The 15,790-nt window shown below is 41.2% G+C and overlaps 2 protein-coding genes across 2 annotated transcripts; one reads left to right on the forward strand and one right to left on the reverse strand.

The window, feature by feature from the left end:
• Window positions 1-811: 811 nt before the first annotated feature.
• On the forward strand, window positions 812-8,031 carry ttc34 (tetratricopeptide repeat domain 34). Its single transcript, XM_028018000.1, has 8 exons — window positions 812-1,111; window positions 1,856-3,633; window positions 4,526-4,748; window positions 5,291-5,483; window positions 5,656-5,822; window positions 5,991-6,264; window positions 6,395-6,612; window positions 7,022-8,031. The coding sequence occupies exons 2-8, from the start codon at window positions 1,928-1,930 to the stop codon at window positions 7,553-7,555; spliced, it is 3,315 nt and encodes a 1,104-aa protein (XP_027873801.1). The 5' UTR covers window positions 812-1,111; window positions 1,856-1,927; the 3' UTR covers window positions 7,556-8,031.
• LOC114144814 (5-aminolevulinate synthase, erythroid-specific, mitochondrial-like) lies at window positions 7,881-15,434 on the reverse strand. Its single transcript, XM_028018013.1, has 10 exons — window positions 15,268-15,434; window positions 13,844-14,192; window positions 13,673-13,765; window positions 13,336-13,558; window positions 11,987-12,171; window positions 11,571-11,750; window positions 10,300-10,464; window positions 9,254-9,522; window positions 8,629-8,791; window positions 7,881-8,378 (listed from the first exon to the last, which is right to left on the reverse strand). The coding sequence occupies exons 2-10, from the start codon at window positions 14,169-14,171 to the stop codon at window positions 8,215-8,217; spliced, it is 1,770 nt and encodes a 589-aa protein (XP_027873814.1). The 5' UTR covers window positions 14,172-14,192; window positions 15,268-15,434; the 3' UTR covers window positions 7,881-8,214.
• Between the last annotated feature and the right edge of the window lie 356 nt (window positions 15,435-15,790).

Genomic DNA, 15,790 nt, shown 5'->3' on the forward strand with positions numbered 1-15,790 from the left:
ATATTTAGAGCTGCATGGAGGAACTGTTGTCACAATCAGTTAAAAAAAAAAAATCCGCCTGGTTATTATGGCAATGAAATATGTTTTGTTCAGAAAATTAAGCATGAATCATTTTTGGAAGGCTGAGTTTTTCCTCGCCCCACTCAGGTCGATATTTACTGCCAGACGTAATGTGTCGCTAAAATAGGAACAGTCTGGCGAACGAAGTGGGGTAAAAACACGTCATGTTTCAATGTAAAGAAATTCAAGAAAAGTTGAGAAATAAAGTCATTTATAATTATTGTAGACAGAGGGGTTACAAAGCTGTTTCTAACCATTTGGGACATCAGTGACTTAAAGTGAGAAGAAAGCTGAATATTGGAGAAGCTTTTTCATGAGCGGCCAGTCGACTAAGATTACTCAGAGAGGAATGAAGAGTCAACCAGGTGATAACAAAAGAACAATTATAATAGCGTGATTGTCTGGGGCAGCTTTACTGCCTCAAGGTATGAATCCATGAATTCTGCTCTCCAGCTAAAATCTTGAAAGCTGACAATTTTAACCTTGAGTTAGAGTGCATTTGGACTATGCAGTTATGCAGTTTATCAAAGCACACCAGTAAGTCCACCTCTGAATGATTCAGAACAGAAAAAAGAAGAGAAGGAGGAAAAATTTAATGGTTTTAAAGTGGCCTTAAATGTAAGACTTTAAGATCTGATTAAGATGCTGTGGCATGACCCCTCAGTGTTTCTGAATTAAACCAATTCTAACATCTAGAGGTCATTAAATGGGTCCAACATGTGCTTAAATACTAATGCCAACACAAAAATATATGTTTTCTATATTTTCTGCAGTAAGGAAACTGATGATCTTTTAGTTTATGTTTTGCTTTCTCTGCAACTCTTCCTATTTTTACATCAGCTTTAGCTCTGAGATAAGCGTACCACAGAGAGGTTCCAGTCCACTCGCAAACCCCACGGCCTATCATAGTCTGAGAACGGGCGTCTGTGGTTTCCAATGGCAACCACGAGCCGAGCTCCTGAAAACAACTGCCGCGGAGAACTGACCGGTTCCGAGAAGAGAGAGGAGTCAAAGCGAGGAAATGCTTCACCGATATGCGAGTCTTATCGCGGTCAGTTCATTTCTGTCTTCGCCCACTTTCTGTCTATCGCCTAATTGCTAAATCTTCGAAAAAAATAAACACAGGAGTCCCTGCTATTGGGACTCGCTCGCGTTGTCGTGGCAACCACGCACCCACAGCGATTCAGTTTCATAAGTGGGGCCGGGGTTGCCTGCTGAAAGAGAACAAAAATAAATAAATCAAAACAAGGCTAAGGCTACCACAGAGGTGGGTTGGTGGTTTTGCTCACTATGAAAGTACAAACTTTTGTTGGCTTTTGGTGGTGAAACAAAATGTCTTAAAGAGGGTTAATGTAAGCCAAAGAAACCACACGGGGGCGCTCTAAGATGTTTTTTTTAAAGCCAGATTAGAAGCAGACTTTTTCCTTTTTATTTTCAGCATCATTTTTAAATCAACTCAAATAAAAAAAATACTTTATTGATCTCAAAGGGAAATTAAATTTTGTTGTAACTCATATTATTCATGGTTCTTCAAGGACTTGATGCAGATCTATGGCTGTGGGCAGGAAGGATCTCCTGTAGCAGTCTGTGTTACAGCGCATTTGTAGAACGAACAGGATGCTCAGGATTTATTCAGACTTATCAGAGTAGATGGGGTTGAATGGGCAACAGTTCAAAAGTGGTGCTGTAATCAGAAATGCCTATACACAGTCACACAAATATATCTTGTAATTGATACTTGGTGAAGTTCTAAAACAGTGCACTATTAAAAGTAGTTTTTTTCTCCCTTTCGCAGTGGGATTTCGCAGGACTTTACTGTATGAACAGCTGAAGAGAGGAGAGAAGAGAAAGGGACTGACATCTAAGCATGACTGCTTTGGTTTGTCCTCGAGTCAATGTTTCGGAGCTGTGTGCAGATGGAGACAGGTTCCTTCAAAGTGGAAACACTGGGAAGGCCACGACACTGTACATGTCTGCCTTCAGTACTCATGCCACCTCTGCTGTATCCCACATGAGGAAACTGGAAAGGTCCAGTCTGGTTAAGGTCATCTCTACTCTAGAAGGCTGGCTGAACGGTCATGGGGACAATCAGTCAGCTGAGGGTATCAATAAGGGCCTTGCGGCTGTTTTCCTGTCAACGCTGTGCCCCAACAATTTGTCTGCCACCATTTTTAAAATGGAATCCCTCCTCCAGAGTGGCGGGCTTGGCTGTGAGGAGATTTTTGCACGCTGCACAGCTCTGCTCGAAGGCAAACGTAATCTTCATCAGGAAGGTTCGACTCAGGTGTTGCTGGAGATAACGCGAGCGCTGGCCTGCCTCTTTTCACAGCCTCACAGTTTGAAGGGACTACGGCTTTACCTAGCAGCTTATCGGTATAACAAATTAGAAACAGCCTCACTGGTCCGTAGCAGACAAGCTGCACACCTGCCCAAAATAGTAAAAGCCTTCAAAGATCAAATAATACCTATATGTCCTTATGTTGCATTAGATAACAAGAGGTCAGCGACCCCAATGGAGAAGAATGCAATAAATGTAAAGGATGCTTCTATAGCGGTTGAGTTTTTAATGGCCGTTTCCCCTGATGACAGAGAAATACAGGAACTTCAAGCAGCAGATTTGTTCTTGACGGGCAGGTTCGTGGAAAGTGCAGAGATCTACACTTCTCTTTTACATCAGAAATTGTCACCACAGCCTGCAGACGAATTACCCGAGGGTGGTCCAGAGAGGAAAGCCAGACTCTTAACCTGTCGAGCAGCTGCTTGTCTCTCAGTAGGTGGCAAAACGGCAGAAGAGTGCACAGATCTGGGAGAGGCGTTTGAGATCCACCCTGCCACTGCCAGAACCTACTTCAAAAAGCTCTTCACCGATTACGGGACAGGGACGGCAGCTCGCAACCATCTGCGTCAGCAGGCTGAGAGGGGTTTGTCTGGCTTCAGAGAGAGGGTCCTTATCCGCGCCGACCTAAGATCTACAGAGGGAGTAGAGCTTCTGGACCCTGTGATCACTTCCCTACGCACTCTGTGCCATTTGGAGCCTGATGGAGGAGGCAGAGAGCTGCGGGTCAGGCTGGCTGACTGTCTGCTCCTCAGAGGGGAGCACAAAGAGGCTCTCTCGATCTGCAGCCAACTAGCTGCTGCCCAGGGACAACAGAGCTATCAAAACACAGTCCAAGTTCTTTGTGGATACGCCCGGCTTCTTTCTGGGGACCGCAAGGGGGCCTTAGAAGATTTTCAAGCTGTGTTAGAGCACAACACGCCGCACCCGTCCAGCTGCGTGCGGGCACTTTGTGGCAGGGGGCTGCTGCGCATGATGGCTGGGTCAAATTACCTCACAGCTCTGGACTACATGACAGCCAGCAGGCTGCATCCCCGGGAAACGGCTCTGACAGTCCGCTGCTTGGTGCCGTGGAACTTTAGGGGTCTGCTGTTTACAGTCCTGCTCGAGCAGGGCGGAGTCATGCTGGAGGGGTGCGTAAAGGACAAGCCCGAGTCCGGTTCAAGTGAAGATCCACAGCATCCAAAACATAAGGGGCAGCTTCAGGCGCCATCAAAGAGAGAAAACCACAGCGCAGGGTATGACACTGACAGGGTGCTTGGTTCACACACGTTTTGAGGAAGAAAAAGAGAAGTAATAACATGATAGCAGCTTCGTAGATATTTGTAAATATCTTGGCACAAACTCTTATAATATTAGGGCTGCAACTTACAATTATTTTCGTAATACCTTATTCTATCGATAATTCAGATGAATAATCGGATAATAAAAATTGCCCCCTCTGCAGATTTATCATTTACCAACAGTATTTGATCTTGTTCAGTATTAGAAATACATTAAAAAGGCAAATAAACAAATAATTGAATACCTTTTTAAATAAGAAAATACACATTTTATGGCCTAAAATGCAATAACATTACATTTCTTTAGCACATGCTTGATCATTTGAAGCAATGGATGCATCTGCAGCTACAAAATACTTCTAACATTAACATGTAAAAATTTCACTCCTTGTGCTTGAGTTGATGTCAATATAGTGTGGGGCTGATTTTGTGATTTTGTTTCTGATTAATTGATAGCAAAAGTTGTTTTTAAACAGAATTTGAACCAGGTGAAGCTAAAACTGCCACTTGAAGAGTTAAGGGTAGAACATGTTTGCAGAGAAAGTTTTTTTAATTATTATCTTAAATGCAAGATGTAACAACAGTTTTAGCTTAATCACAGCTCTGAGTGTTGTTCTTTCAGCAAATTGCCTTTTTTTTAGTCTGTATACTCCAGTTAACAATTAATCAATTACTATTTCAATAATCATTTCATCATAATAAATTTGATTAACCGTTTCAGCCCTAGACAAGATCATGAATGTAAATATAGCAGGTCAAACCTTCTCGTAAAACATTATTTTATAATCATGTTTTTAGTGCGATGTCTTCATAATTATGCTGCATCATTGGTTGCCTTGCACACTAGAACTCCTACTGGTGTCCATTCTCTGGCCGGGTTGCTCATGGACCTTCAGCCCCATGCTGACGGGCCTCACATCCTCACAGCAGATGTGTTGTACCAGCTTGGGCGAGTGGAGGAGGCCTACAGGTTACTGCTGTCTGTGGGTTCCCCCAATCCTCGGGCTCCTCTCCTGGCTCGCCTCGCACTCCTGCAGCTCCACAGGGGCTTTCACTATGACGCCAATCAGGTACAGAAGTTAATTTTGTAATTTTTTTGCTGTTGGGCAAGGAAATTCAACTTTTATCAACCAAACTTGATTATCCTTTAATTTTGCCCAAACAGCTTGCTATACACTGTCTCAAATGATTCATAAAATGGAGCCCCACAAGAAGCCATTTATACTCCTCTAATTAGATTTCCCAATTTATAAGAAGTTGATCAAATCTGGTTACTCGGCAGAAAAATAAACTAAATCTCTTCCTGTTTCATTTCACCTTCCTACACCTCCACACGTCTACAAATTAGCAGCAGGAGGTTCTTAGTCAGTCCAGTCATCTGTAATTCTGTTTCTGGGAAGCTGTAAGGCACCGGCTAAATATTTGTAGCTTGTTTGTTAATTTTATATATTGTCTCTAACTCCCAGCCATTCTAAGTCTTGAGGGATGGGAGAGATTGCTGAGGGTGCCATCCAACTAAAAACACACCTCTAAATTCTATCCCAGGATCTATTCTCATCAAATTACTACGACATTTATTTCTACATTTACTGTTTATCCTTTTCTTCTTCAGCTGCTCAAAAAGCTCCTTGCATGCGGGGAGACCAGCTGCCTGCGCAGCCTGCTGGCTGTGGCACAACAGAAGGACCGAGCGCTGCTGCAGGGACACTGCCACACAGCGGCTAAACGCATCCTGGACGCCTCGACAGAGGAGAGCTCTGTCAGGGAAGCTGTGGCGTACCTCTCCATTGCTATCATGGCCTCTGGTGATCAGCTCTGCTAAAGAGTTCTTGATATTTTGTAGTAGTCCGTTTGATATTGTCGACCAAATACATTTTCGGCGACACGTGAATTAAAATCACGATTTGTTTTAAATTAGTAGCATAAATTAATACAATTTGAAAATTATGCACTCCTTTTTCTTTTTTTTTTTTGTAGGTGGGGAGGCAGAAGATTCGCTGTTGGAAAGAGCGAGGTGTTACGTGTTACTGGGCCAGAGAAAGACGGCCATCTTCGACTTCAGTGCCATTTTGAAGGAGCATCAGAAACACGTTCCGGCTCTCTGTGGAAGGGGCTTCACATACCTCATGCTCAACCAGCAAAAGGTATTTTTCAGCTGAAATAATGGCAATTATTTATAAAAAGCTACTAAAAAGTTATCAGTGGCTCAACAATGCTCATTCATGACATCAACATTTGTGGGAAACAATAAAATATATTTGTCTTAACGCAATCAACTGACAGTGTCACAATTGTCTCCTCCTCTCACCAAGGAATGTGTTCACGACATCCTCACTGCTCTTCAGATAAAAGCCGAAACGGTCGTCAAAGAGATCCTGTCACTCAAAGACAAAGCCCGGAAGCTGATCTGTGACTGGCTGCATCAGTTCTGTCGCACCAGTTTGTCAAACACCATGATCACTCAGTCAGTTCCCTGCCACGATGAGCAGCTGAGGGAGGCTTTCATAATTGGTGGCGCATTGATGAGGACAGACAGCAGAGACCCCAGATGGCATCTTCTCTACGTGGACACACTTTTAGCCAAAGGTGGGACAGCATCTTTGACAAATTGTGCAGAGAATAGTGGAGCTTGATGATATCAATCAGAATTTCCTGGCAAGTTTGATGTTAATAATAAGATACGTTGTAACTCTCTGCTTTTGTCTGTTTCCTTCAGGTGATGCTAAGGCAGCTTCCTGCCACCTCTGCCAGGTTTTTGGCCAGGAACCGAGGGATGCAGCAGCCCAGGCCAGGCTGGGAGTGGTGGAGACCTGGCAGCAGAAGGACAGGAGTAGCGCAGCCTACAGGCTCAGCAAAGTCACTGAGAAAGATTCATCTACTCTGGACTTCTTGCTGGCTCTGATCCCATTTAATCAGCGAAAATGCATGGCACAGGTAAGCCTTTGTGCAAGATACTTGAGGGAAACTGCAGCAAAGCTTTTATTCATATACGCTGACTTGGAAAATAATTCATATCGTTGAACTTTTTCTTAAACTTTTTTTTCACCATAACTTTGCATAAATGTAAAGTGAAAGGCAAATGAAAGTGCGATGTGTTTATGATCAGCCCCTTCTAATCTGACACCTAATAATAAATTATTAGCTTTAGAAGCCTCCTTAGAAAACAGAATTAACCTCTATAGTCAAGCATCATTTGTGAGAAAATGTGGAAAAGTTCTACAGGCGTGAATAGCTTTGCACTGTAACTAACTGCAATGATTTGTTTTAAAATCATTGCAGCTAGTTTTTCATTTGATGAACTTTACAAGGTTAGAGAGAAATAATTTCTCTGTTTTTATAACAGGCAGCAGCTCTGGAAGCCGGCATTTTGTCATCGGCTGGCCAGTGGAATCAGGCTCTCGCTCTCCTGACAGTAGCAGTACAAGCGACGGGACACCGCAGGTTACAGTACCTTCGCCAGCGGGCCGCCTGCTTCGCGCAGCTCGCCTTTCATGAGCGGGCGGTAGCTGACCTGGACGGCGTTATCCAGAAACACGCTAGCTGCTCAGACGACCCCAGAATCTGCGTGGAGGATCTGTGTCGGCGAGGCCACAGTTTGGTGCTTTGCTCCAGAGAGGGAGCAGCTCTGGAAGACTTCACCCAAGCTTTGGGCCTCCAAAGGGAGCATGCCCTTCAGTGTGTAGAGGCAGGTCTGGGAAGGCAGCGATTGGCTGAGTGCTTCATGCGAGCGGCTCTGCAGCAGTACGGGGAGCAGCAGCTCGATAAGGCCTGGACTCTGATTGAAGGCGGCCTGGTTGTGGACAGTGAAAACGCAGAGCTACGCAGGCTGAGAGCAAGGGTCAAACGAGAGGTGGCCAGCCCGTGCAATGTCAACTAGCTCTGATAGAAAAGATTCAGGTGGACACAGAAGCCTTTATGGTATTTATCTGCTGGAGGAAGGATAAAACTGATAAAGTATCGTCTAAGTCCTTATAGGACAAATCATGGCAATTCAAAGCACCCTGTGTCTTCCAAGTTCAGCCTAATTTTAGAATCAGTGTCTTCATGACGGAATAATGTATAATATGATGCAAATGTATTATTTTTTAGATACCAAACAGCACAGTCAGATAATGTTGTTATTGTATATACATGTACCATAGAGCACTAGCAATGACATTGTTGTAACAAACAATAGATGCTTATTTTACTGAAAGCAAGACTGCAAACCTGAATATTTATTTCAAACTGTCTTAACACTTAACACAGGAGATTTAAGAAAGTGCCAAATGTGCAGGTTTCATGTTTTTAAAATGCTGGAGGCGTTTCTTTAATCATATTCACGGCAGAAAACACTCATTAAAAAGCCAAAAATATATATATATATATATATGTAAAAATAAAATACAGAAAAGCCCAAAAAATAAATACTGGGTTTTAGTTTTAGTTTAATTTTGCCTGTGCATTAATATGCCCGTCTGCGAAAACCCGGTAGCACTCATTAAAGTTATGCTTCGACTGCGCAGCTTGTGACGAGACAGAGCATAGACTTTGTTTTTAAGCAGACACAGTGATGTACTGGGGCTCCATATTGCCGAAGTAAGATTTCTCCCACTCGCTCATGAGGTCAAAGTGTAGTGGGCGGTCGCAGAAGTTGCAGGAAGCCGTGCCTAGGCTGTTGAGTGGCAGACCCACTTCCTGCCAAACCTCCATGAGTTTCCCTGTGAACACAAAAAAAAGTGGCATAAAAAAAAATAAATAATTTTTTAGCTATTTTACTTCTACGATTAACCTAAAGCAAGTTTTGCAACAATAGTGTTGTTTTTTTCGGTTAGTTTGCATACCTGCATACCTAACCATAGGCCTGTAAAAATACTCCCAATTTACATCGTCAGTCGTTGTGTCCTCTCTTAAGCTTATTGAACTCGTATGCCTCTGACCTCACTGCGGCAGAGATCCACACTCACTCACCCACAAAGTCCTCCATCATGCTAGGGTTGTGGTGGGGAGACGGAGCCAGGCGCAGCAGCTCCTCCCCACGAGGCACCGTGGGGAAGTTAATGGCCTGGATGTAGATGTTGTGTCTCTCCAGCAAAATGTCGCTCACCTTGGTGTTCAGCTCAGCATTGCCAACCTGGAAAACAGGACAGAAACACTTTAATTAAGCGACTGGTCCGGCAGATTCAGCTTTTGTCTGTAAGGGTCTGAGTGGTAATGACTTGGAATTAATTAATAGACTTTGGATGCTTGATCTCCAAGTTAAACTGTGTTTTGTGGGAAGCCGTATTGTAGCTCATTAATCCTAATGAATAATGTAAAACTCTGTATATCCGTAATTGTTAAATTTGTGTATTCTTTTTCTTCCATTTCTCAAATATGATTGTTTTTATTGGTCTTTCACACAAAATCCAATATACTTCAATTTGTTGTTCTAAAGTGACAGAGTGTAAAAACCTTGAAGAGGTGGTGTGTAATCACAGGAAATGTGTTGTAATAACAGGGACAGACCAGGCAAAACGTGAAATCTATGAGGAAAGTTACTGAAGCTTAAAACGCTGTATGTTGCGATTCCTAAATGTTAGGGAAAGCTTCCTACCCGAATGGGGATGATGTGGCTGGGGCAATTGACGACAGGCAGGCCTTTGTCCATGAGCAGCTGCCTCATGAGTTTCACATTCCTCTGGTGGGCCCTACGCAGCACCTGGCCCTCGGGACTCTTCAGGACCCGCACAGACTCCAGAGCTCCTGCCAGGACCATTGGGGGTAGAGCGGTGGTGAAGATGAAGCCGGCTGCGTAGGAGCGCACCGTGTCCACCAGGGCAGCGCTGCTGGCAATGTAGCCTCCCACGCAACCAAAGGCTTTTCCTTAAACGGAAAGAGAAGACGGATTTTGTCTGAGCTACATAAATTAGTAAAATAACGAACACGTTTGCATTTTTAGCCCAAGACACAGTACTTTCAAACTAACAGCACTAATATTTTAATTACCAAATAATTTGTAAACTTATTTTCAGTATTGCATGCATGCACTCCAGTGCTAATGTATGTAGCAGTTTTTTTTAAAAAATCAAAAAAATCTTGGTTTCAATTGTATTTAATTTTTTTTAGTTGATTGCTTGAAAGTAAACCACTTACAGGGTCACACTAACAGGAAGGAAATTAAAAGGTCATATGGTATAATCCAGGATTAGTTTATATGGGTGTTTATCTGAAAACTTGCAGTTGTTCTTAGGTTACACTCAGCATGAACTGCGTGCTTTATCATCGCTGCCAGAGAGGGAGGAGGACCAACACCCAGCTGATAAAACTTCTGCTCCTCCGATGGATGCTCACCCGTCCTGCTCTCATTTGACCAGTGGCAAAGGAGCCATTTGAAGAAAGTTGTTGCAGTTATTTTGGCTTTAGGACAGTGTCGGTTTGTATACAAGTGTCTACACATGGGAGATAAGCCCAGCAGACAAATAATTTACCGATGACAGCCAGTAGATGGCTGATGCAAGTGTGGAAACAATTTTCTTTTCTTTTTTTAAATCAAAAATTGGCCTTTTTGCAGCATTTTCATGCAAAAACAAAGTAAATAAAAAGCAAAGCAGCTTAATAACTTCTGCATTTCAGACAACACTACATTCAAACTGAACTCACCTAGGGTCCCAGAAACCACGTCAATCTTGTGCATAATGTTGTCTCTCTCTCCCACTCCGGCCCCGTGGGCTCCATACAGACCCACGGCGTGGACCTCATCCACAAACGTCAGGGCCCCATAGTGATGAGCGACGTCACACAGCTCTTCCAAAGGACATATGGCCCCTGAGAAAAGCATGACAAAATTAGCTGTGTGTAGGTGAACAGTGGATCCCTGTAGCTACACATATCATCACTGTGCATAAATTAAACTATATGACAAATACAGGGTAGTATTTTTGTCTTGGTATATATTTTTCAAAATGACTTTAAGGAATTTTGTTTGAAAATTACTTCGCCTGTGTGATAGAGTTCTCAGTAATGTGCGATATTACTAAAAGAGAATGAAGCTGGAGAAAAATTTCTTCCCACTTTGGAGATGGTGTTGAAGAAAAAAAAAAACTTGATTACAAAAATAAACTTGTCATAATTATGCATTTCTGAATGTGATTACTGATTCTGGCATATTTTCCAATATTATTTTCTGTATAGTGAATACCACAATGCTAACTCTCCACTATTTACTTTTTTTTTTTTTTACAAAGAAAGGAGAATTAATATGTATAATTTCCTCTTTCAGTTTGGAAATAAGTTTAGCAAAAAAAAAAAAAAACTCACACGTGCTAATTTGTAGCTGTTCCACCATTTTCTTTCATGGAATGAAATTAGACTGAGAATGTGTGATGAGCTAATTTTCTGGAAAACGGACCCAGGAAAGAGGAAAAGTAGACTTTGTACCAGATAATTAGTTTATTATAAGTTCCTAAAATTCAAGTGTAAGGCATAAATAAATTATAGAGCAAAGCCTGTTCATCAGACCCTCAGGATCCACACTCGGTATTGCAGCAAAAAAACCCAAAAATAAACTCAGTAATGTAATAATAAACTTAGATTTCTAACTAATTAAAACACTTGGAATTTTCTTTAAAAACATGAGACTTCATAACGTGAGTGAATTAGCTCAAGATTGAGACAGTATCTCAAGGTATCCTGCAGGGATCCCACAACTTTCTGAACCAAAACAAGTTTTAGTTTTGTGTTTTCAAATCAGACCACAAGCCAACATATATTATTGGAATCAAAATTGTTGTTAACATCACCAAGTTAAAGAAATGTCTAAGTGAACATCTGACGCAGATCCAAACACAGACAGCGACCATAAAACACACACACTAAAAACAACTGTAGAGAATAGACTAAAATAAAGTTTGTTGTCATTGCAGTGGACTCACCATCCATAGAGTGCACAGTCTCAAACGCCACGATCTTTGGAGTCTTCGGGTCGGAGCGCTGCAGCAGTTCTTCCAGGTGTCGGCTGTCGTTGTGGCGGAAGATGAAGCGCTTGGCCCTGCTGTTCCTGATGCCTTGGATCATTGATGCATGGTTCCCTGCATCAGAGTAGATCTCGCAGCCTGCATGGCAGAGGGAACACCTCATGAAATGAGAGGCTACTCTAGATAGGACAGTTAGGGGTCAGGGGCTATGGTTGAGATTGGTATAGTGTGCATAAAACCGTTGTTCCGTTGTAAAATCACTCATTTATTTTATGTCCTAAACATGGCTTTTCGAAAACGGTTATGAAGCAACTCCAACTCAGACCTCCTGTCACCGACTGAATTTATTCATCCAGCTCATGGGCTCCACTGACCTGGGAGATTTTTTGCCAGAGTGAAGAGGGTGGAGTCATTTGCAACAAAGCAAGAGGAAAACACCAAAGCAGCATCTTTTTTGTGCAGCTGGGCGAGCTCGTTTTCCATGGAAACGTGGAAGTTGCTGGTGCCGGAGATGTTCCGGGTCCCTCCTGCTCCTGCACCGTGATTCTCCAGGGCGTCTCTGAGGATGGCCATAACCAAGAACAATGATTGGAAAATGATCTCAACTAAATGGCCGGCTCAATGAAACATGGCAATTTGTTTTTTTCCCACAATAATGGTCCTTGCAATTATTTTGTTTGTGTGTCTTCTGACTTAAAATACAATAAGACTTGTAGTTGTAAGCCTACGTAAAATCCAAGTACTAAGCATCCCTGTTAGATTTTAGCAGGGATGAGCTCATGCTAACATGTGGTAAGGGCAACGTCAATCTCTCGTTGGATTTGAAAAAAAAGTAGTTTTGAATTAATCAAAGAAAATGTGCTATTTTTAATTTTAAGTAGATCTATGATGATCTGTAACTGTTATAATATTTTGTTTTAATTTATGGAAATTAACCTTTCAGTTTCATTAGAGAAACTGAGGTTTAGGAAATAAGTTTATAGTTTTAGGGTGTTAACTGATCACATTGTTTTAACAGACAAAAAAAGGTATCAATTAAAAACACTTTCTTTCTTTTTTACATTTTAGAAAGAGGACCTACAGTATTTGGCATCTCCCTAATTTTTAGCTCCCTCCAGAAATCCTCTATCAGGTTCAAGTTGACTTGGTGCTACAAATTGCTACAAATTGTTAATAGAACTTTAAGTCAGAAAAAACATGTTGGTCAAAAATTTAAAGGTACATTTAAGTTTGGACTTAAATTTATAATGAAGCGATTGTTCCTTGTGTAGGTCAATTTTATTGCAAATTTAAATGTCAATTGTTGTTGTTGCATTTTCTGCATGCCTTTTGATGCGTGGATGTGATTGGTCTGACGCTTAGAAGGATGCCCATATTGCTGTCTGTTTTATTTTAGAAAGGTTTTGAGGCCTGTGATTTGGGAGCTCATACCCCAAGAGTTAAAAGGATCATAAAGGGGTTGTCACTCACAAAGAACGTTAAAAGAATCGCCAACAAAAACACATATTAATTGAAATATTAATATTTTCAAATTGTTTAGACAGTGTTATACAGATGATGGATTCCTGAAGGTATTCCAAACTCAAAGTGCAGTTTCTGGACCCACGTAAACTACTAAAATATCTGTGTTTTTCTCTGAATTTTAGTAGTACATAATTAGTGAACAGTAAGAGAAACAGACCTAAAATACAGACAATTTTTACCTGTTGCTTTGTCTGCCTACCTGATGGCACCAAGGACCTTTGGGTGCCGGCTCATTCCCAGATAGTCGTTGCTGCACCACACTGAGACCTGAGAGGCCTTTCTTCCAGAAAGGGAGTAATCCTCGGCATGGGGGAATTGCTTGGCGCTCCTGTTTACGGTCTTAAACACTCTGTAAGTGTGGTCCTTCTTTTTCTCTTCAATCATTTCCTTGAAGAAGCTATCATAATCATAACTGGGTCCAACTGGTTTGTGGGTCACATTGACATGAAATTAGCCATCAGAAACAACGTATTTTTAAGGTATGACGGGAATTTATCATGTTAAATAAAGAGCACGTTGGAAATGGTAAATCTTACCCATGTTGTCATTGAGTTGGATGGCCATGCTGGTTTGATGAGAAGTTGAAAACACAGGCTCTTTTATACCTTTCAACAGAGAGGTCATCAAACCTGCGAGAGGAATTTGTGCATTTTCGTGAACTTGACTTCCATTAAGAGTTAAACTTGTGACATTCACGTAATCCCTACCATCTTTGACATCCTCCTGAACCTCAGGGCTAGCTTTAACCATCCCAATCTGTGAGCTGACGAAGGGGCAGCCCTTCGATGCAGACACTGCCACCTGAGTTGCGGTTTGAGCAAACTTCCTCTTTTGCTCCACTGTTGGAAGCTGGCCGTTGGGTTTGGTGGGCGAGGAGCTCAGCTTGGCCTCCAGAGAGGACGTGCCGCTCACGGTGATCTGCCGAGCGATGATGGGACATTGGTCTGCCAGGGACAGCAAAGCAGCTCCAGATCTTCTTAAAGCTGGATGTGGGACAGACTTCAGGAAGGGGCAGTGATGAAGAAAGGCTGCCATCGTACCGGAGCTGTTCTTATTCTGACGAAAGTCAGGAAGCAGGAAGTTATTGCATCTGTTATGGCAATTTATTGTCTTAGTGAATTTGTGAAGACAAACTATAGCCCTAGAGGGATGATAGTGGTGTAATGGTTCAGCATGGAGGTTCTAATCAAGGGTGTGTCATTCAGCTGCTGCTTATCTGCATGCTGCAGATGCTCAAGGGCCGTTCTGACTGATATCGCCAGCTGATCACGGCAAAACTCAAAGTTTTCTAAATTATAAACCCCTTTTTCCATGTATTGTCAAAACATTTCATAAAGACAGGAACAAATGAGTTTCTGACTCAATAGTCTATTGACCAATCTTTATCACTATATAAAGATTGATGAATGTTTTAATTTTCTAAATAGTATGTCCGTGTGTTGTTTCGTTTTATAAAAGGCTGGTTCTCCCTATCTGCTGTGGTCAACTGATAAAGCAGCTCTAGGGATTTGTGGCCTTTTCTTGTGGTCGAATGTTTTCTTTCCTTGGGTTTAGGCCTAAACGCTGCAACAATATCAAAACTAGTAACTGCTTGGTTTGTTTTGTTTTCTTAATGCCTGACATTTTATTGGTGTCAGTCATATACAGCTATGTACACATAGACCCCCAAAAGGTAAAATGCTAATAATAATACTACTAATAATAATAATGGTTTCTTCAAATGACACTTGTAATGTGAAATAAATTTTAAATAAAATATGCTTGGGTATTATTGGGTAAAATAAAAAACACAAATGCGTAAATAAATAAAAATGTAAAATGATCTAAGAAACCAACCATAAATAAATGACTATTAAATGCACTTGTGTTACTATCAAATAAAAACAAACATCAAATAAGTAAATATATTTACTAAATTACTAAATAAATTAAATATAACATATAAATATATTTATATGTACATTCCTGAAATTATTCACCAAAACATAAACACTAACTAACTAACTAACTAACTAACTAACTAACTAACTAACTAAATAAATAAATAAATAAATAAATAAATAAATAAATAAATAAATAAATAAATTAATTAATTAATTAATTAATTTTAAAAAAGCAAACGTGAACTCACCTGTTGACCTGCACTGAGGACGAACTTCAGAACAGCATATAGGCAGAAAGTAAGAGAGGGTCGACTCTTATACGTCAGACGTTAAAAAGAGTATTATGCAATCTTGAGTTCCTCTGAAGGGCCGTCTGGGGCTCAGCCTGGAAAGGGGCCGGGCAGGGAGCTGTTAGCGTATATGTGGGAGGTGCAAAGATGCAGATATATGCCGTTCACCTACCCAGCTTCAGTTGGGACTGGCAATAAGTGAAAATGTCATAATGAAGGATTTTATGCCACTGAAAAGAAAAGCTCAATCTCAGACGACTTTTAATGTAATCTTCATTTAATCACAACAGCCTAATTTAAAACAGATGAATGTGTATGTGTTTTGTTTTTTTAAAACACTTTAAATATGGTCTACAACTTGCTAAAAACTAATTTGATAGTTTTTAGGATTTAAAAATAAAGATGTTTTAACAAGTTTAGGACATGTACAAAAAGAAAATTGATCAATACCGTAACATACTGAGCAAATCATTTCTGTTTG

The sequence above is a fragment of the Xiphophorus couchianus genome, chromosome 1 (genome assembly GCF_001444195.1).
Source record: "Xiphophorus couchianus chromosome 1, X_couchianus-1.0, whole genome shotgun sequence".
In the NCBI taxonomy this organism is placed as follows: domain Eukaryota; kingdom Metazoa; phylum Chordata; class Actinopteri; order Cyprinodontiformes; family Poeciliidae; genus Xiphophorus; species Xiphophorus couchianus.